We start from the raw sequence: 22,102 nt of genomic DNA, 5'->3' as shown, positions 1-22,102 counted from the left end.
TGATTGTAAAGATCATTTGTTGATGCTTCATCTCCAGGATCTCTGTTGACTGCGGTTATAGCAGCATCCATTTCCCTCTTATAGGTGTTGCGGAGGGCTTCAGTGTTAACTCTCACCTGATTGTCAGAAGGAATTCTGGGTGGTGTTGTTATTCGAGCTCGGAGCACCATGCCAACGAGATAGTGATCCGAGTCTATATTGGCCCCCCTATATTTTCTGACATTCATCAACACTGAGAGGTGGCGGCGTTTGTTCAGCACGTGGTCAATTTGGTTGAAAGTGGTCCCGTCCGGAGAGGCCCACGTTTGTTTGTGGATCGCTTTCCACGCAAACTAGGGCTAATTGAATAATCCGCAGCCCGTTATCATTTGTATTTTGGTGTAAGCTATGCGAGCCAGCGTATCGCCTGAATACGGGTTCCGTCCCTACTTGGCTGTTAAAATCCCCAAGTATGATTTTGACATCATATCTGGGACAGACTTCGAGGGTTCGTTCTACTGCCTCGTAGAAGGTGTTCTTCTCCGACTCTGCAGTCTCCTCTGTAGGGGCGTGAACGTTTATGAGGCTTATATTTCTAAACTTGCCTCGCAAGCGCAGAGTGGATAGCCTTTCGCTTATGTTTTCAAAGCCGATAACAGCAGGTTTAATTTTTTGGCTGACTAAGAAACCTACTCCGAACACGTGGTCAGCCGCTATAATATATAATATATGGTGTAGGGTTTCTTCTCCAGGAAACCGGTCCCTGTCCAACGCATCTCCTGCAATGCTGCTGCATCAGCCCTATATTGGGAGAAGGTATAGGCTAGCTGCTTGACAGCTCCATCTCTGTACAGGGAGCGCACGTTCCGTGAGAAAATGCGCAAATCGTTAATTCATCGTCATTTGACAAAATTTTAACAAAAAGTAACAATTCTATTGTTGGCCAGACTCTGTTACAAACATTTTCACAAGAAATTTACTTAGTACATTTGTTTCTGGATATGTTGACTTTCCTTCCAAGTTTCCGAAGATATTTTCAAATTTAAACTGCATATCTTTTGGGCGATTCTAGTATAAACATTATTGATAACGATTTTAGAGAAGATGTAAGCCACTGTAGAAGAACTCAATATGGAGCGTGGTTTCAACTAAAGGAAAAAATTATTTGAAGCACAATTTTTTGAAATTTGCCAATAGTTGAAATAGCTTTCTACTATAGTTTGAAAAAGACGTACGTTTAATAATAGTAAATCAACAGAAATGAAGCCAAATGGTTTGTAAATTGGCGCTCAAAGTCAATGCAAAGACGCGTTGAGCGTACATTCACATCTAGATCTCCACCGGCAATTTTAGCTAGATGTGATCTAGATACGGCGTTCGTGGGGTAATTTCGCTATCTATAATTGATAATCAACACTTGAAATCAATTGGGCCCTAAATTATGTATAAGAAACAAGGAAAATGTTGAAAATTCAGACCCTATTGTTCTGAACGTAAAATTTACCTCTCTGTCTCGTGTAAATTTGTCATTATCCGGGAATTTGTTGTTGAGTAGTAAGAAATATAGCACTTTCTCAAGCTTCTTTACAACAATATCTTCAAATTACCTTTAATTCCCGACACTTTGAATTCTCACCGACATTCCCAACGGCCAGTCCAACGGTCATAACAATCAACACACAGCACACCCCTACCTCATCGTACCACTCCATTGAACTGTAATTCCACTTCACCACATCACCAGGCAGCGGTGAAAAAATTGAAAAATTTTTCTCATTTCACTGAACGTCGAGTAGGAAAAACAAAATGGCTGCCAATCTCAGTGTCGAATAGGATGTGTTTTTTATTGTTCTTTGGCAGAAGTTGAGTTTGTTATGCGAACACAGTTGTCAATTGGACAGAATTTTATTTGTGAACGCTGTGTAGTTATGTGAAAAATATTTTTTCATATGTAAATCGAGTGCAACATACATAATTTCCACGTAGAAAAAATCAAGTCGACACGATTTCATGAATCCGCAACGCCACTACGACAAAATGGCGTTCTTGTGCGAGTAATGAATGGCAAATTGGCCAGAAAGACGGGTTCAAGAGAAAAATTTTTAAATTCGCGATTATTTACCATTCTCGTTAGGAATTTTGTTGGAAATCGAAAGCGTGCATAGTTAATTTCGTGAAAATTATGTAAAAAGTTCATTTTTTGCAATATTGAAGTGGTTATAGAGAATTGTATGTTGGAAAAGAGACACTTTGAGATTTTCGCATTTATATCATGAACCAGGTAATATATTTGGATTTTCTTTATGTTTTTGTAAACTAGAGGCTTTTTAGAGTGTTTTCCCGTTAATTGCGTCTCAATCACATGGCTAGTTTCCAGGGCGTGGCTGTTTAAAGATGAGACTTTGAAAGGGACTTTATAGCATTTACGCGGCAACTCTCTAAGTTTTCAGGATAATTTCGGGTTAATCCAAGGGTGTTTCACTATTTTCTCTCCTTTATATGATTCTACAGTCCTTTCCACGTCGTCCAGGCTGATTTTTTCGGAAATCGGCCAGGGACCCATTTTCGCAATTTTAACTTAAAACTAAGTCTCGCAGCTGAACACGGCATCAATTTCCCGCCAAAAACTGCGATTTTCATCGTGAAAAGTCTGTTTTTCCATTCCTCATCCCAGTTACGTAACACGTTCTTGATGATGTGGATTCGTGGATGGAAACCTTTTTTCCTGCTTTTCCAGGCAATCTTGGTACCACAAAACTTGCAAACTCCAGTCCCTAGCCAGCCGCGTCCGATCCCCAGCTCGTAGCTAATTTATGTTTCTGTTTGAAGGAAAACGATGACGCCAGCAACAAGGAAGACGGTGGAAGTAACGCCTCAGACAACGACGAGACCAAGGAGGATAGCTCCCAGTCGGAGAGCAACAGCAGTTCTTCCGGATCAGACAGGTGGGTGTTTGCTTCAGGATCGGCCGGAAGCTGGTATGTTCAATCTTTGTGTTTGCTCCCTCTTTACAGTGATTCGGAGAGCTCATCGTCCTCGTCGGCGTCCAGTGCAGGTTCACAGAGCGGCAAACCAGCTTCCAGCAATGGTGCCAAGTCGGATAACGCCAGTTCCAGCAATGATTCCGAGGACAGTACAAATGAGAACGATGACGAGGAGGAATCTGCATCGGAAAAGTCTTCGAGCGTAAGTACCAGACGTAGTTTTGTGCTTAGAAGATTAAGTAGATGCGATGGAAGTGGTTGGTTGTCAAAGAACTTCAGTGGTTATGCACGGAAGATGTCACGTAACCTCTGAGTTTCCTCTTTCACTGGTGTTGCGGGCATGTCTGTGTCCATTTTGTGTTGATCTTTGCATGATATTTGAACGATCTTGGACAGTGAAGTAAGTAGTGAGCGTGTGAAGAACTTAGAAGCTAAGGAACCATTGGTATTCGAGGTATTTCCTCCCTCAAATGTCAATGGTCGGCTACTTCCGCCGATGAAGTGCAGTGAAAATGATCGAAACATGTCATTCGAAGTGGTTGGACACGATCTTGTTGTAAGCAAAGACTTTTACGGAGGTTGGTCAGTGCTTAATTGAGAAACCCAATCGAAACTAGACCCAATTTGTAGGTCAGTGCTGACTCAGATGTGATCAGGGATGGTATCCGCAACTAAATTCATATTTTCTCGCGATCATTTTGACAATATTATGACAAATAATTTTTTTCTTTTGGAAGTTCTTGACAATTTTATAAAAATTTAACGGAAAAGTATTGGTTGAAAAATGTCTTCGATGTTTGGAAGAAGTGTCTGTTGGTTTTGACATAAGTATTTTGTGGAATTCCCAGTGAGAAAATTGAATTTAAGTGAGCGTAACTTTGTGTTAGATGTTGCTTTTATGACACAATCATAAGCAAACTTTCCAAAAATGATCAGTGTTTTGCTCAATCCTTATTCATGGTCTTGTAACTTACCAACTTGGTCAAGGCCTCAAGATCGGTATCAAAGAGTTATGCATCATTTGTTCTATTTTTTGTTTGGTGGAAGTGTAAGGTGAGTACCAACGTTGACAGTTTTCCTTTTGTGCTACAAACAAAGGATTCATTGAACAAAAATGGCAATCAAATGGTCCGGAACAGTCACAACTTTCTTTATTTACTAATTTTTTTTCATCGAGTTTAACGATACTTTCCAAAATGACTCAATCCAAACGTCGTTTTGAAAAAGATTGAACAATTTGGTGGTTTCAAATGGAACAAGATCAATCATACTCAAAGATAAAATACACAGGGTGGGGCGAAGCTGTCGCTTCTGAAATATTTCACTTAAAATGTTTCAAATAATTAAGGAAAGTTAGTTAATACTTACTGCAATATTTGCTCTCCTTGTTCCTGTGATCCCTATTTGGGGAGTACCTCAAAGTTGCACCATATGACCTCTACTTTTTGTTGAAAACACTAGTCGGAGACAATCGGTTGAAACATCGAACATTGAAATCCTGGCTTCCATTACTTCTTTGTTTTTGGGTCAGTCCATTTCGGACTTGACTAGTGTTTGATCAGTTAAATACTCCTCGACTAATTTTTTGGATTGAAGGATCAAATGAATTTTCCCTCCATTCTATTCATCCTTCCACTTCGGAGGCTTACAATGTTTGATAATGACAATGTTGACAAATTTATCTTTCCCAACTCTTTTTCCCCTTAAGGATACCGATTTTCCGAACAATAAGTACCTTTTGCATAACTGGTAACCCCTCTTGCAGCTAGAATTAAACTTTGGAAACGAAAGAGTCTTAGACCATAATCATCAGTGCATCCTCTTTTCGGGACAGTAATTCTCCAGGATTTAAAAAAATTCTCGGCGTCGTCAATCATGATTAAACCATTCTGACATTTTCAATCACGATTAATTCGTTTTAGTCTTCTTAATCATGATTAATTAATTCTATTCTTCTTGATCATGATTAATTCATTCAATTGTTCTCAGTCTTGATTAACGCATTCTGGTATTCTCAATCGTGACTAACCCATTCTGTCATCCTCAATCATGATTAAACATGTATGTGCGAAGAATTGTCATGTCAATTGTCATAACACGGGTGGATACAAGAAGATCGCAATATCCTAAACGCCTTAAGATATTGGTGCCTATTGTTTAAGATTTCTGATCCCCCTCTACCAATATGTGCTTCCATTGTTCCTCTGGACCTTATTTTTTCCATTTTATTATCCTTTCTAAAGATCTGGTTCAAATGTTCGGTTTTGATGGAACTTCTTACAACTGCATATTTCCTTTCTTCAGCAAGTTTAGGTACTCTCTCTCTTGTTTTGATGAAATGGCTGTTGAATAATTGGATCTGGCCTTTTATTCAATGTTCTTTAATTACTTCTCCTTTTATTAATTTTCTTTATTTTCTGCTTCTGTTTAATCGCTAGTTCCACCGGCAAGCTAATAACAGCAGTCTGTATACTTGCATACGCCTTCTTCATTCTCTTTATCACACTCTCTTGTATTCCGCTAATTTTGAATTGTTCCTCAGAGGAGATCACATCACGGGAGGATGTAATCTCCTCTGAGGAACAATTGTGATGTGATTTGATCTCGTCTAAGTCTTTGCACTCAATGACCGCGAAAACTATCCACTGCTTTCTAACTGGATTTGTTTAGCTCCAACATCAGATCCCCTTTGTCCGTACATCTGATATGACCCCACGCTAGCTCCCATGTCTGCCAATTCCCGATCACCTTTGGCTTCTTGGAAAACATCTGCGTAAGACATCTCCCTCCTTGAAAATAATGATTATTTCCGGACGAATCTTCTTTTTCCCGATTTTTGTTGTTCACCTTCGTCCATTGTTCGGGTTTACGAGCTGAAGATTCTTTCCTTTCATCAAAGTTGAGGCCATAATCGGAGAACTAGCCGAAATTTTCGTCGGCTTAGCTTTCTTGGGCGAAGAGGCTTTTATCTTCTTAGCCGCTTGCTGGGTGCCCTACTCCGTTTGCCGGCCTTCGCACTTACCTATGTTGAGGAATATAGGACAATTCAATGCTGCGTATTAGAGCGCTGACATTTTGGTAGATATTCTGCCTGTTCTTGATGAACTCATACTACTAAGGAGCATATTTGTGCCTTTTGTCGTGTTTGTAAATTTTTTTTGAAAGTCATTTGCTAACGATACAGTGCCGGAAAAAAAAGTGTTCAAAGTTTTCAAAGACGTTTTTCGTTAAATTATCACAAAGTAACCACTTGCATTTTTTATGCTTTCGTCAATATTGTGGGTGGAAAAAAAACGTGCTTTCATTTATTTAAAATACAATTTCTTTTTTACCAAGTATCAAGTATCAAAGGTTTTGTGTTTCCCTATGTGAGGAACGATGGGTGAATGACAGCTCCGCGTGCAAATAGTTAAATAATCAACTGTTCCCTATCTTTTAAAGGTGCATTTACATAAAAAAAAAATGATCTGGAAAGCACTGTATTGACAATAGTCAACCTCATAAGCTTCACACTAGGAGTTCAATATTATTTGCAAATGTCAAGAAGTTAACCTACAACAGCTACAAAAAAGGACTGACCAGTAGTAGATTCTTCATGAATGGAATTTTACTCGTAATGTCAATTATTATATTATTACATAGTATAGCCATAAGTTCTATCAGTCAAACAAATTTTTATTTCTCACGAAGTAATAAACCAAATCAATCGAAAAGTACACCATTAGAAAAAGGAAACAGAGCTTTCAAACGAAAAAAATTTATTCAAAATGACCACCGCTAGCAGCTATACAGGCCCGAAGTCTTTGAGGTCATGCATGGATCGCTTCACGCACGGTATGAAGCGGCATTTCTCGAGCTGCACACATGATCCTGGCCTTCAAACTCTCCAAATCTGTGTAAGTTCGATCACAGGCAGTCTCCTTTAACTTAGCCCAAAGCTGAATTATCTTGGCTTTGTGGCCGGGGATCGAGACCTGCAGGAAGCACCACGGCTTTCCAGCGAATAGAGATTCACTCAATGGCTCGACTACATCCTCCAATATCTTTTCGCACACGCTCGCATAGGTTTTGACGCTGGCCTCACAGAAAGGAATATCAGTTACTCCGTGATATGAGACCCGCCACCATACCATGACAGAAATCGGATGGTGACGACGTTGGACTCGCGGAGCATTTTCTTTGGCTTCATAACAATTGTGAGCATATACTCGGATCTCTGATTTTTTTTTCAGATTTTTGGGTTGTGTAGTTTCGGAAAATGAGTCCTGTCTCTCGTTAAAGAGTACACATTTTGGTTCCTTACTCACGCATTTTGCAATGTATATCAAAACTAATATCACATTCGAGAGTGTGCGGCTGGAGGGGGTTGTGCCTTCATCTGCTTGGGGTTGCTCGGCTGTTCCGTGCCCCGGATTAAAATATCACAGGTGGGAAAATTAGCACATGTAAGTGTTCTCGTGAAGTATTTATTGTAGTCAACCGAAAAAGCCAAAGTAATCACACAGAAAATTTTCATAGATAGATGACGGATGACAGTCTCGATCCCTGTTTTTTCTTCCTCAGATGTTTATTAAAGCGCCGCCTCTGAGGTTCCCTCCCTTTCTTGACAATCTCCGGCCATTATTCTAGAGGATGTCCCTAATATAGTAGTTATCCGGGCTTTTCATTTAATACCCCACATGACTATATACGATGAAAAAATGATTGCATCCCTCCTTCAAACTACGTAAATTTTTTAATTTAATATTGAGAATTTCGCAAAAATGAGCTTAATTCATGATCATTAATGATCACTGCTATCGGGGGAGGGTCTGAGCTTTGAAGGAAATGTATCGAATTTTAAAATTGGTCAGCCGTCCTTCGTTTGCTTAAATCAGAAATGCCCAATTGTCAATCGTATTCAAGAGCTTTTGACTTTAATAAATAGCCTCAAATAGGTTAATTTTTTTCAATCTACATTGTATAAACCACTTGATTAAGGAGAGACCTCTAAAAGTGGAAACTCAGTCGCTGGTCCACTTGCGTTTGTCAGTCTGCTTCCTAAAATAGTCGCTTTGTTTTTGAGAATTGTAGACAGTGTGGATGGTGGAATATTTTCGCGACAACTCTTTACCGCCGCAATCATTTTCTTTTTTCGGAAACACTTAAACGAGAACTCATTTTGACAGCAAACTACACTGACGGAAAAATGTCTCGTCTAAAAGGGTAAACAATTCGCGGAACCCGAAGTTTCCAAGAGTAAATATTACTCCAAAAACTTCGAATTTATAGAGAATGGAGGCCGGTTATTTCGGAAAAAAAATTCAAATTAACGAAGGGTCCCTTGTTTGAATTACCAAAGTTACGAATTGAGGATTCGAATTATCGAGAGTCGCCTGTACATTTGACCGCCAACATCTTTATTCAATCCTTTGATTTACAGATATAAATTTCCGACAGTTCAAAAGTGGCGCAGACTTTCTCATCCCGAACTTTACTGAAATGAATTTCTCGGGAACTCCTCTTCGGTAATTTGCCTTTTTGCTGTTCCATGCAAGGTAAAATAAATGATTTTGATCGAGGCTTATTTAGTTCATGTTGGAAGACTGAGTGGCGGTTTTGATGATGATGGTTAAATCTGAACTCAAGTATGCGTGCAGTGAACTGAAAAACTGTGTGCTCTTATTTCATTCCAGATGAGATGAGAAGATGAAATTGAGAGTGAGAAGAGGCGAGCAAACCTAAGAATGCTAATCTGTCGAGATCGCTGAAATTTTCTACGAAAGCCCAGTATTCTTCCATGTTAGGGTGGCTAAGGAAGTCGGACCTCAGAACTGCCTCATTGAATATGACTTCTGAAGTGAAATCACGTTTGTCCGTTAGGGCCATTGCATTTAAGAAAGCTCCACACTCTGAAGTTCCGAGACAAGTTTTCGCAAATTTTCATTTCTTCCACGCATATGTAATCGAACTGGTCTGTTCTTGAGTACTTTTGATTCTTCATTTGTCTCCTTGTACAGTCTGTTACATAAGAGCGTGGTCGCTGTTAAATAATAACAACAATTGATTTTTCGAAAATTCGCAAATTTATTGATAATTTGGTCGTCAATACTCAATGCAAATACCTCAGTAGCAAGTCCAATCTCCTGCATTGTCAATTATGGCCTGGCACCGTCGGGGCATACTTTCCACTAGTTTTTCTGCATATTCTACCGGAAAAGACCTCCAAATTTCCCGAATTTGTCGAGAAAGTTGATCAAAATTACATGGCTTGCGTCTGCGAAGCTGCATTTTCATCAGAGCCCACACATTTTCTATGAGATTTACATCCGGTGACTGAGATGGCCAATCTAAAGTGACAACTCCGTTTGGCGCCTTCCACTCGCTACACGCTCGACTCCGATGTTTCGGATCGTTGTCCTCTTGAAGGATCCAGCTTTCATTTTTCTTGATATACCATTGCTTAGCAGATGGTAACAAAGCCTTTTGATATATTTTATTCATTTTTTTCGGCATTTAAATTCTCGGTAAATAAGAACAAAGTACCGAAACCTTTGTTTGAGTAGCACCCCCAAACATGGACCTTGACGGGATGTTTAACAGTCCGTTGAAGCATCCTACTGGTGGAGGTTGTCCAGGCGTGTTTGAGGCTCGGAAATGCCCAGAAGGAGGATTCATCAGAAAAAATTACGTTGCTCCAATCGCCGTCCAAGTTTCCCTTCGTCCATTCCACTCGTTTTTCAACGTGTTTTGCACTCTACATTGGTTTTTCCAAAGTACTGCGATATTTCAGTTTATTGGCAAGCAAGTGCCTGCGAATCGTTCCGTAAGATATGTCAACACCTTTTGCCTTCAATTTCACAGCAGCTCCACGTAAAGTCAAAGTTGGATCTTTCGAAAACAATTCGAGAATCTTTTTTTCGTCTTTTTTTGAGACTTTGCTTGCACTTCCGCGATCAGGAAAATCATCAACGTTACCGACCTTTTTATAGCGATTTATCCACTTGCTAACGAACTGCTTCGACTTTCCCATATATTTCGCAGCAGCAGTTTGCGTTAATTTGGGTCCTTTTTCATGCAAACATAGAAAAATTGCCACAAAGCGAGAGGCGTAAACAGCACTCATTTCGAGAAACCACTCAATTGAAGACTAAATTTGACAGAGAGCTGACTTTTCACAAAAAGCATGAAGGACTGAGGTGCCCTCTATGTCATAGAAAAAGAAACAGGACGCTCTGATTTTTTATCTACGTGTAACAGTGACCACGCTCTTATGTAACTGACTGTATTATAAGCAAAAAAAGATTGCTTTGCTAAAAGCTACTAAAATTCTATTTTCCAACCGGTCCCGCAAAAAAAAATTGAAAAGCCTGAAATTAATGTGATTTGATTTCCGCGAAATCACAATTTTAAAAATACCACTAATTACGAGAATAAGTTGCCTTATTTTATTTTCCTACTTTAGTTTCTTAAGTTCTCTATTGGAAAATTGCATAATTTCTTATCCATAATAAACAATAAATAATCTATATGTCATGGAATCTTCTTTTTCTTCAGCCTTTGTCCCGTTCACAAGCGGGGTCGGCTCGTCGTGATCGGCTTCGCCATTTGGCTCTATCGAATACCTGATCTGGGTGCAATCTCGAGGCTTTCAAATCCCCATCCAGCGTATCAAGCCACCGTTGTTTAGGTCTGCCTTTTGGTAGTTTACCATCGAGTTCGATGTTCAGACCAATCTTTGCAAGTGAATTCTCGTTTGCACGAATTGCGTGTGACCATACCATCGAAGACGCCTCTCTCGCAACTTTTCCACGATCGTTGCAACCCCATAACGATCGCGGATATCCTCATTTCGGATGTGATCTAAACGTGTGACGCCACTAGTCCAACGTAGCATCTTCGTCTCCATTACCGCAAGACGCCGTTCATTGTCTTTTATGGTCGGCCAACACTCAGAACCATAGAGAGCGACATGACATAATCTATATGTCATGGAATAAATAATTAGAATTTAAATTCACGAAAACGATTTTATCGGCGCGATCCACGTGACGTGACAATCGATTTTAAAGCGGGTTTTATTTACATTTGAAGCCCAACGAAGCTAGGGAGATCCCACAGTAGGTTTTGCGTCTCTCTCACGCAAAAATGGGAAGGGTAAATTCACAATCGGAGGAAATATTCGCCCTGAAACTCGAGCCAAAACAGCAACTATTCTGTCGAAATCGTTGTGGATGAAGAAGCTTCTTTCGATTCTTATTATCGTTCAGAAAATATGTAATTATGCTCATATATGGTAACATTGAAAAGATCATTGCGACGGAATTATATGTATCCTGGGAACGTCTCTACGACGAGTTTGTTTGCATTAAAGTTCGCGCTTTCCTATTTAAAATCGTACATAAAAAATGTTTTTGGAATGGTTTACCATATTGATCTTCCGTCCCTGGTCAAAAAAATGCAAACACTTGGAAAATTTGAGAAAGTTTTTATTTAAATATATTTTCAGAAGGAAGGCTGATCTGTGGATAAATATATATAGGACGAACTTTGGGGAAAAATAGACTTTGTCTAAAAAGTAGATATTGCCAAAAATTTAAAAATCAGGTTTCTTATTCCATATTTTTTGTTCTGATGATCATTTTTAAGGTTTTGGGTAAAACCAAACCTTATTAAAATCAATTCAATGTCTGTCTGTCTGTCACACGCATTTTTCTCCAAAACGGCTAAACCGATCCGAACGAAATTTGATGGACAGATGGGAACTATGAAATCCCACGCATACAGCGAGTGGCATAAATTTAGGTGGAGTTTAAAGGGGAGCTCCCCATACATGCAAAGGGGGGATTCAAACATTTTTTCACCGGATATAGTTGTGTAGGGTATCAAATGAAAGGTCTCGATTTGTACTTTCCGAAACTGACATTAGTTTTGGCATAAATTACAAAGTGCTTGAGTAAGGAGTCAAAATGTACGCACTTGAAGTGAGACAGGACTCATTTTCGGAAACTACCCAGCTTAAAAATCCGAAAAAAATCAGGGTAGTGCGCCTAGATGAAATCTAGGCCTCAAAATATGTCCCATTCCGATTTGTACCAGCATAGAGGATAATATTTCGTTAATACATGCTAAATTTCCTGGAAATCTGGCAATTAACGCCAAAGTTATAGCAGCTCAAACTTAGCAATTTCGCGCGAATTTACTGCTTCCAAAGCCATGCAAATCAGATGCTGACGTCATAATTAACGAGAATAATTGAAATTCGAGTGGAATATTGAAATTCTATTCAAGAAGAATCTAATTCTCCCTAGCCCTTTTTTATATTTGATGTTGGTTAAATTGTTGGCATTTGCTAATAATATTAAACTCAGGGTGTGAGGCGTATGAGGCGTATGAGGTTGACCATTATCAACACAGGACTTTCCATCAAATGATTTATTTAAATCGCTTTCTAGAAAATAGAGGGCAATGGAATTTTTAGCTATATTACACGGAGCTGCCATGCACTCGTCGCTCCTCACATCTTTTTCTTTTTGTTGAGCCATCAGTTCACAAGCGGGGTCGGCCTGTGGTGATCGATTTCGTCATTTTATTTTATCAAATGCCTGATCTTGAGACCTTTAAATCCCCATCCAGCATATGAAGCCGCCATTGTTTTGGCCGGCTTTTTGGTTGCTTACCATTGCTTTCGATGTTGTGACCAATACTGGTTGTTGAATTCTCGTTAGTGTGAATTACGTGACCACACCATCGAAAACGCCTCTCTTGCAGTTTTTCCACGATCGGTGCAAACCCGTTCGATCGCGGGTATTCTCATTTCCGACGTAATAACGTGTCACGCCACCAGTGCAATGCAATATCTTCGTCCCCATTATCGCAAGACGCCGTTCATTGACCTTTATAGCCGGCCAATATTCAGAACTATAGAGAGCGGCAGACGGACGACATTGCAGTAAATTTTAGATTTGGGACGTGTGCTGATACGTCGATCACAAAGAACACCAGTTGAGGAATGCCACTTCATCCAGGTTGCGTTAATGTGTGAAATAATTTCATTACGCAGTTCTCCATTGGCAGATAGCATTGACTCGAGATATTTAAATCGCTGAGTTCTGGCAATGACAGTAACCTGCCCCTCGAGATATTTAAATCGCTGAGTTTTGGCAATGTCGGTAACCTGCCCTTGGAGATATTTAAATCGCTCAGTTCTAGCAATGGCAGTGACCTGCCCAGAACTGAACGATTTCAATATCTCGGGTCAATGCTATAAGTCAATGGAGAACTACGTTATGCTCCTCACATAGGGAAACACAAAACCTTTTATACCTGAAGCGTCAAGCTTCCGGTTTCCCGACTTGTTTATAATTAGCAAAACACAACATGGGTGCTCACATTTCAGACCAAAGTTTTAACTGGAAGTAGAAAATTTGTTTGCTTAGGAATTAAGGAGTCCTAAGTCCGCATCCAATTCATGTCGGTTCGAGCCAAATGGAAAGCAATTTACTCCCGCTTTTTTCGGTTCGGTCCGACATCAAGTGGGTGCGGACTTAGTTCTCTAAAAAACATATCATCGTTAGAAGCTCGATATGCCCGTCAAAATTGCGAAACACCAACCTCACAAAACCTTATTAAAATCGGTTTACTGTCTGCCACCACACGCATTTTTCTCGGAGACGGTTATATCGATTGATACCAAATTTAGTAGAAAGGTGGAAACTGTAAACGTTCACGCATATAGTGAGTTACATCCTTTTACGTCAAATTTAAGGAGGGGAAGTTCTCATACATTCAAAAGGGGGATGTAATTTTTTTTTTTCTCAAATATAGTCATGTGGGGTATCAAATTAAATGTTTCGGTTAGTACTTTTCGAAGCCGGTTTTAGTTTTGAAAAGTTTTGATGAGTCTCTGTTCGCTTGAACGTAACCACAACCCCCATGAAGCTCCCACTAGGGGGCCAACCGCAAATAATCGAACTGAACGCACATACAACATGAATTCTCCTGAAGTATATGAGTCCAGAGGCTATCCCGGTTAACATGTACCAGTATACCCCTGGTAAGGTTTCGTGACTATTGCCACTTCAGATGAGTCCCCGTGCAGACTCGGGGTTGATCGCTCTAATTGGGTCTTTGGAGCATTCGCCTACTGCATCATGGCCGGCAAGCCAATGTGATACAGCGTCTCCGGTGCCACCACTATGGAGGTTCTCCTCGGCCACTTGGTTTTGGATCAGCCGACAGGGTTGCCGCCCCGTCTTTCTCCCCGCCACCCCTGAGCACCATTCTCACTGACAGTCAAGCGGCGATCAAGACACTTAGGTCCAACAAGGTAAACTCCAAACTGGTGTGGGAATGACTTGAGAAATTGAACACACAGCACGCTTGGCCCGCACAATAAGATCTAGATTGTCTGGGATCCAGGCCATGTTGGATCGAAAGACAATGGGGCGGCGAACGAACTGACTCGAAAGGGAGCAGGTCGCATCTACACGGACCAGAAACCTTCTGTGGACGCGGAAACTTGGCATTGAAAAATGGGGAGAAATAGCTAAGGGAAATGTACTGGATGAGCCTACCAGGAATGGAGTAATGCAGGCTGCTCATGGGGGCTCAAGCATTCAAAGGACAGTTTAACAGTTTGGGGAAGCTAGAGGTATTTACGCACACTGCCTGCAGGTTCTGTGCGGAGTGTGACGAAACCTGCAAACATGTTCTGGGACAATGTCAGGCCCTTGTGCAAAATAGGTCGAGGCACCTAGGAGAATACTTAATACCAGATGCCAAGGAATATTTGGACGTAGGGAATATATTAAAATTTCTGTCGGCTGTAGACTTCCTTGACATAGATAATTGGTATAATATTCGCACTTCCACTTTCCTTATCAGAATAATTACGTATATATTCATGCACAGATTACTGAGCTACAAGACGGAGAAAAAAATAGACAATTAAGTGGAACAAATCCTCTCTTTGACGATTTTTCACATCTTTTGAATCGTTCTAGTATTTTTCATGACGTAGAACACTTTCCTGTAATTAAAATTTAATAAGAAATTGAAATCTTTGAAGTTTAGCGATAAAATGAATTCAAGCTACAACTACAAATTCTATTCAATTGATTAAGTAAAAAAAATCAGTCTTATTTCAAGTAGATCCTTTCTTTCAACAGGAGGACGAAGAGGAGAATTATGTACCAAAGAAAAACACACGTGCTGTGAAGAAGCCTCCTGAGCGGAAACGTACTAAGAAACGTAAAAAGTAAGTTGACATTCCATGTCAAAATTTAAGCACTTTCGAGAGCCAATCACCATTTATAACGTAACTTAAAATTACATGCAATTCCACACATAAAATTAATGAAAAATCAATTCTTCTAAAATTCGTGTACACAATTAGTTGGAATTCAGATACCAGCGATAGTGACAGTGATAGTGAAGACAATTCCTTACAGAGTAATAATAAGCGAAATGTCACCACCAATAACAGAAAACGAGCTCCTGCCAAAAAGAATGCCAGCTACACATCAGAAGACGACGACGATTCAGATGACGGAGACAGAAGAAGGTAAGCTGACGAAATTTGCAAGCGTCGAAACAAACAGCGTTCATATTAATAATTCTCAGTAATATTTTGATAGTAGGGCGGCAACTCGTCGTACGGCTGCCGTGTCGGTGAGCTATAAAGAAGCCAGTGAAGATGAGAAAACCGACTCCGAGGACTTACTCGAGGTGGACTATACTGAAGACACTACAAATGAAGTGGAAATGGACAAGTCGGAAACTATCGAGAGAATAGTCGGAAGACGTGTGGGAAAGAAAGGTGTAACGGGGAATCAAACAACTATTTATGCAATAGAGGAGAATGGCGACCCGAACGCCGATCTGAACGAGAATGATGAAACCGAGACACAATATCTAATCAAATGGAAAGACTGGTCACACATACATAACACATGGGAGTCGGAGGAGTCCCTGAAAGAACAAAAAGTCAAAGGACTCAAGAAGCTCGAAAACTACATAAAGAAGGAACGAGAAATTGAGATTTGGCGCCAATATGCCAGCCCGGAAGACATTGATTATCACGAATGTCAGATGGAGCTGCAAAGTGAGTTGTCGAAAAGTTATAACAACGTAGATAGGATAATAGCGAAGAACATCAAAGAAGATGGTTCTGTAGAATACTTCTGTAAGTGGGAATCACTGCCCTATGCCGAGGCGACATGGGAGGATGAGTCGCTCGTCACTAAGAAATGGTCACAGAAAATCGAGGAATTCAACGATCGGGAAATGTCCCGAACGTCACCATCCCGACATAGCAAAGTTCTCAAAAATCGGCCGAAATTCCATCCTATAAAAGTGCAGCCCGAATATCTGGGTGATGTTCTGCTGCTGCGAGACTATCAAATGGACGGCCTAAATTGGCTGATACACTCGTGGTGTAAGGATAATTCTGTGATTTTAGCTGACGAAATGGGCCTGGGTAAAACCATTCAGACAATTTGCTTTCTGTACTATCTATTCAAAAGTCAGCATTTGTATGGTCCGTTTCTGTGCGTAGTGCCGTTAAGTACAATGACTGCTTGGCAGAGAGAGTTCCAAATCTGGGCACCAGACATGAATATTGTTACTTACCTTGGGGATGTGCAGTCACGTGAAATAATTAGACAATACGAGTGGTGTTTTGAAGGAACAAAACGCTTGAAGTTCAGCACTATCCTGACGACTTATGAAATCCTGCTGAAAGACAAAGCATTTTTAGGGTGTATAACGTGGGCAGCATTGCTGGTTGATGAGGCGCATCGGTTGAAAAACGACGATTCCCTTCTCTACAAGACGCTTAAGGAGTTTGAAACGAATCACAGACTGCTGATTACAGGCACACCACTCCAGAATTCACTGAAGGAGCTGTGGGCGTTGCTGCATTTTATCATGCCTGAAAAGTTCGTCACGTGGGAGGAGTTCGAGAAGGAGCATGGAAACGCTCAGGACAAAGGATATACAAAGCTTCACAAGCAACTGGAGCCGTTCATTCTTCGGCGAGTCAAGAAGGATGTTGAAAAAAGTTTGCCAGCGAAAGTTGAGCAGATACTTCGAGTGGAAATGACCTCGATACAGAAACAGTACTATAAGTGGATTCTTACTAAGAATTTTAATGCGTTAAGGAAGGGCGTGAAAGGCTCACAGAGTACGTTCCTGAATATTGTGATAGAACTGAAGAAATGTTGTAATCATGCGGCATTGATTCGACCGATTGAATATGAAGCGCAGCGAATGTCACAAGATGATGCTCTGCAACAAATACTGAGGGGATCTGGCAAGCTGGTGTTGCTGGACAAGCTGCTTTGTCGTCTGCGCGAAACCGGTCATCGAGTACTGATATTCTCCCAAATGGTGAGGATGCTTGATATCCTTGCAGAGTATTTGCAGAAAAGACATTTCCCTTTTCAACGCTTAGATGGCAGCATTAAGGGTGAAATTAGAAGGCAGGCTTTGGATCATTTCAACGCTGAAAATAGTGCGGACTTCTGTTTCCTGTTGTCAACAAGAGCGGGTGGTTTGGGTATCAACCTTGCCACCGCTGACACCGTTATCATTTTTGATTCCGATTGGAATCCTCAAAATGATTTACAAGCTCAGGCCCGGGCGCATCGTATTGGACAGAAAAATCAAGTGAATATCTATCGACTGGTGACAGCGCGATCAGTAGAGGAAGAAATCGTGGAACGAGCCAAACAAAAAATGGTCCTCGATCACTTGGTGATTCAGCGAATGGATACAACGGGCCGCACCGTTTTAGATAAGAATTCCTCCTCCAATACAACGCCATTTAACAAGGAAGATCTGTCCGCAATTCTCAAATTCGGAGCCGAGGAATTGTTCAAGGATGAACAAGAAAACGATGATGATCTAGTCTGTGATATTGATGAGATTCTGCGACGTGCAGAAACTCGAAACGAAGATCCTGATATGGCTGATGATGACTTATTGTCCGCTTTCAAAGTTGCGAGTTTCGCGGCGTTTGAGGAAGACAATCATCAGCCGTCGCCTATGATGACGGATACCGCCGATCAAAATAATGAAGATACGAAAGACTGGGATGATATTATCCCCGAGAATTTCCGTAAAGTAGTGGAAGAGCAGGAGCGCAGTAAAGAAATGGAAGACTTATATTTGCCCCCGAGAAGAAAAACTCAGCAGCAGGCCGACAAGGGCGCAGGCAATCAGAAAGGCGAGCGAAGGAAGAAGACGTCGTCGGGGGCGGAGAGCGACGAAGGAAGTGATGCAAGTGGGGATGATAAACCGAAGAAACGAGGACGTCCACCAGTTAAGGAGAAAATTACTGGGTTCACAGACGCTGAGTTGAGGCGGTTCATTAAAAGTTACAAAAAGTTTCCGGCTCCATTGAATAGGTTAGAAGCGATAGCAGGTGACGCTGAGCTGCAGGAGAAACCGCTGGCGGAATTGAAACGGATAGGTGAAATGCTGCATGATCGCTGCGTGCAATTTTTGAAGGAGCATGAAGACTTAGAAGCAAAAGGTGATAACAAGACAACAGAGGACGGTAATAAGAAACGGGCAAGCCGCGCCACTTATTCAGTGAAATTTGGTGGAGTTTCGTTCAATGCGAAAACCCTTCTCGCCTGCGAGGAGGAGCTGAATCCGCTAAATGAAGTCATACCTGCCAATATAGATGAGCGACTAAATTGGACGCTCGAACTTCATACTCGCCCTGCCAATTTCGATATCGAATGGTCTGTCGCCGAGGACTCGAAACTTCTGTGTGGAATTTACCAGTACGGAATCGGTTCCTGGGAGGCTATGAAAATGGACCCTTCGCTAGGACTTGCCGAAAAAATTCTTCTGAATGACTCAAAGAAGCCACAGGCGAAACATTTGCAGTCACGAGCAGAATATTTACTGAAAATTATCAAGAAAAATGTTGAACTCAAAAAGGGTGTGATGCGACAGCGGAAGACGAGGAAGCAGAAAGAGAAGAAAGTGGAACCAGCGAAGCCATGTGAGCCAAGCGGTAATGAAGACTCAATGACGAATAGCGAACAAAAAGCCACGAAAGCTCGGACGGAATCGGAGAGCGGCGTGGCTGGGAATGACCATCCACTGAAGGAGAACGAGGAGTCGAATAATGCAAATGACGTGAAAAAGCCGCGGGCGAAACACAACAACAAGGAAACAAAAAAGACTAGAAAGAAGGCCACTAACAAGCCAATGCACTTCACTGCGAATAATGAGCCCCGAGCGCTGGACGTTCTGGGCGATTTAGATCCATCCGTTTTCAACGAGTGCAAGGAAAAGATGCGACCAGTCAAGAAGGCACTAAAAGCTCTGGACAACCCCGACCTGACTCTTTCGAATCAGGAACAAGTAAATCATACTAGAACCTGTCTGTTGAATATTGGTAAGCAAATTGATGTTTGTCTTGAAGAATACAAAGATCCGGAAAAAATCAAGGAGTGGCGCAGCAATCTTTGGTATTTTGTGTCCAAATTCACGGAATTCGATGCGAAGAAGCTATTCAAGTTGTACAAACACGCGCTGAAGAAGAGCGAAGAGAAGAAAGGCGGCGGTGGTGGTGGCGACAAGAGCAATAGCAATGAAAATGCGGAGAACAAGCAGAAGAACAATAACAGTCCAATAAAACGGAAAAAACCAGTCGAGAATGACGATAAGCACAAAGAAAGCAGCGGAGAGAAACGCAAGAAGACCGAGGATTCTACATCGCAGGGTACACCGAGCGGAGGAAAATCATTCGAAACTCCGAAGAAAGGTGAAAATGCCAAACGAAGGCACGATGAGAACAATGTAAGCAGTGATAGCGGTGGTAAAGATTTCAAGAAATCGCACAAAGATTCGAGGTGAGTAGTTTGACAGAAAACGTCCAGAGTTTTTTTTTGAACTAATGCTTGAACGTTGCGATACACAACAGAAGTAGAATGGCCGGCGAAAAAGGAGGAGACGGTCGCAAGTGGGACGAAGGCTACGGCTGGGATGGAATGAAATCTTCAAATCTACCGACCATTCCAATGCAACAGCGTATGGGCGTGAATCCTCGAATGCCACCACAACAAATGTATCCGGATGGACGGCTCGGTGTTCCCGGTGGCTATCCGGAAAATGATCGATGGCGAGATCGAGAGAGGTATGTTGAGTTTGTAACTGAGATCATCGCAAGTGTTTTCGGTTTTATTGTTTATTGCGCTTGTCCCAATGAGAATGCTGACTAAAACATCTTACAGGTATCCTGATTACAAGCGTGGAGGAGATCGATATGACGGATACAATCGAGGTCCTTATCCGCATGGTTACCATCGCGATCACAGAGATCGTGATAGGGATCGAAGGCCAGATAAACGAAGGTATGTGCTCTTTCTTTGTTCATTTCCAGGACAGATTTTGAGTTAGTCTTTCCCAACGCAGATACCCAGCTCAGCCCGGGGGCTACGGTGTAGGGGGCGGTCATTATATGCCTTCCAACTACTACGTAGGTAACGGTGTGGGAGGTCCAAATCCATATCGCGATCGGTACATGCCCGATGAATGGTCTCACGACCGGGGAGACTATTCGGACTATAGACGCGGCGATTATGATCGTAGGCAGCCATCACATTCGAATTCGTAGTAGAAAGTGATCGAATGTACCCCAAGAGCCGAGTTTCTGAAATATTTCCACATAGCGCGTGTGTCTCATCGCCCCCACTCATTAGTTCGCCACTGAAAATAGTCCTATAGAGAGCCAGAAATAAGAAACAGAAATGAACAACTTGGAGGAATGTTCATTCTCCGCTGTTACATAAGATTTCTTTTTAATTTCATCAAGATTATGAATAGAATCTAATAAATAATGATTACAATGTAAATTATGAAACTCTTAGAATCTAGAGTAGAAAAGGAGCTAGTAATTTTAACGGTTAATTGCTATAATCATGCGAGGTATTTAACATAACAAGAAAAACGAAAAAATGTGAAAAAATTATGCAGCAGTGTCTATTCTTAATAAGTCCTAGGGATAAGTTGAAAACCACAAGAAATACGCGAATTATGGTAGTAAATATTCTAAACAGGCGGAAGTCAAGGAAGAGCATTTCCTGTTTGTTTTTTTCTTTTATATTTTCCTTCCCCCCCACTCATTTGCCTTTTGATTTTATTTAAACATTCTCATGAAAGTCATGTTTTTCACTCCCCCCCTCCCCCCATTGTTGTAAATGATTACGCTACACACAAAATATATGTATATCACGGATGAACTCACAAACAACAGTTTGGAGAGAGAATAAAATTGTTTTCCTAATGAATAGGAAGGAGGACAAACAGGATGGAATCGTTACTCCCCCCCTTTTTTTTATACAGTACGTTATTTAAGAATATTCGATTTGATTTTAGTTACAAGTTAGAGAGAGCCACGAAAAAGAAGGAATTAAGGTTACTATAACTATCAATACATAGTTTAGTCAGATAACTAATTGTAAGCATTAATTATTGACTGTAGTTGAGAGAAACAGATACAAAAGAAGTAAAATATTGTACTTTAGAATATTAATATTATTGCCTTGTAAATATTCGATTAAGAGAATGTTCTTTTCTGTATATATATTTTAAAGAAAAAGTACATTTATATTCAATCATGAATTTGGTCTTTTCAATGGTGTATTCAAGATTTCGCTTTCAGATGTGGGGAATTCGTTTCAATTCCTTCGTACCTAGGCCAAGAAAACTGGCTTCATCGATACGGGATACCTTGGCAGTAACAGGCCGAAGTAGCTGCTGAGTAGTTGATGACATGCTCCACGTTGGGGAAGGTGATATTTCAGGCTAGACAGGTACTTTAGACGTAATCGATTCGGTTCAGATACAAATATAGGCGAGAGAGAGAACTATCTCGATCAAAGCCAGGCAAAAGTAACTCTCATCGATTAAGGGAAAGGTCATCAGTATCTGATTGGGTTAAGTTCCATAATACACTTTAATACCTCCCTATGGCGCGTCTGAAGGCTGCGTTCAATAGAGAGATCCCCTCTTAAATTTTTCGAGATTCCTGTCCCAACATCACCCTTCTATCTAACATTAAATAAATAGCTGAAATTATAACAAATCAAGTCACGCTTTCCACTTTCAAGTCTAATGGCAGAGGATCAATGCGAATA

At 40.9% G+C, this 22,102-nt stretch overlaps 1 protein-coding gene across 2 annotated transcripts; it reads left to right on the top strand.

Annotated features, from left to right (window-relative positions):
* Positions 1-1,774: 1,774 nt before the first annotated feature.
* On the top strand, positions 1,775-21,587 carry LOC119650666 (chromodomain-helicase-DNA-binding protein 1). 2 transcript variants are annotated; one of them, XM_038053615.1, is made up of 9 exons: positions 1,775-2,260; positions 2,809-2,924; positions 2,994-3,165; positions 15,113-15,201; positions 15,340-15,507; positions 15,584-19,816; positions 19,888-20,100; positions 20,198-20,317; positions 20,379-21,587. In XM_038053615.1, exons 1-9 carry the CDS (start codon positions 2,252-2,254, stop codon positions 20,578-20,580), a joined length of 5,322 nt encoding a protein of 1,773 aa, XP_037909543.1. In that variant the 5' UTR covers positions 1,775-2,251; the 3' UTR covers positions 20,581-21,587. The 2 variants fall into 2 exon arrangements, with proteins under 2 accessions (XP_037909543.1, XP_037909542.1); XM_038053614.1 differs by having other exon boundaries at positions 15,581-19,816.
* Positions 21,588-22,102: the final 515 nt, after the last annotated feature.

Source organism: Hermetia illucens, chromosome 3 (assembly GCF_905115235.1).
Source record: "Hermetia illucens chromosome 3, iHerIll2.2.curated.20191125, whole genome shotgun sequence".
NCBI classification, from domain to species: Eukaryota; Metazoa; Arthropoda; class Insecta; order Diptera; family Stratiomyidae; genus Hermetia; species Hermetia illucens.
The sequence above is the reverse complement of the archived record's forward strand: the minus strand, read 5'-3'. Positions and strand labels throughout refer to the sequence as shown.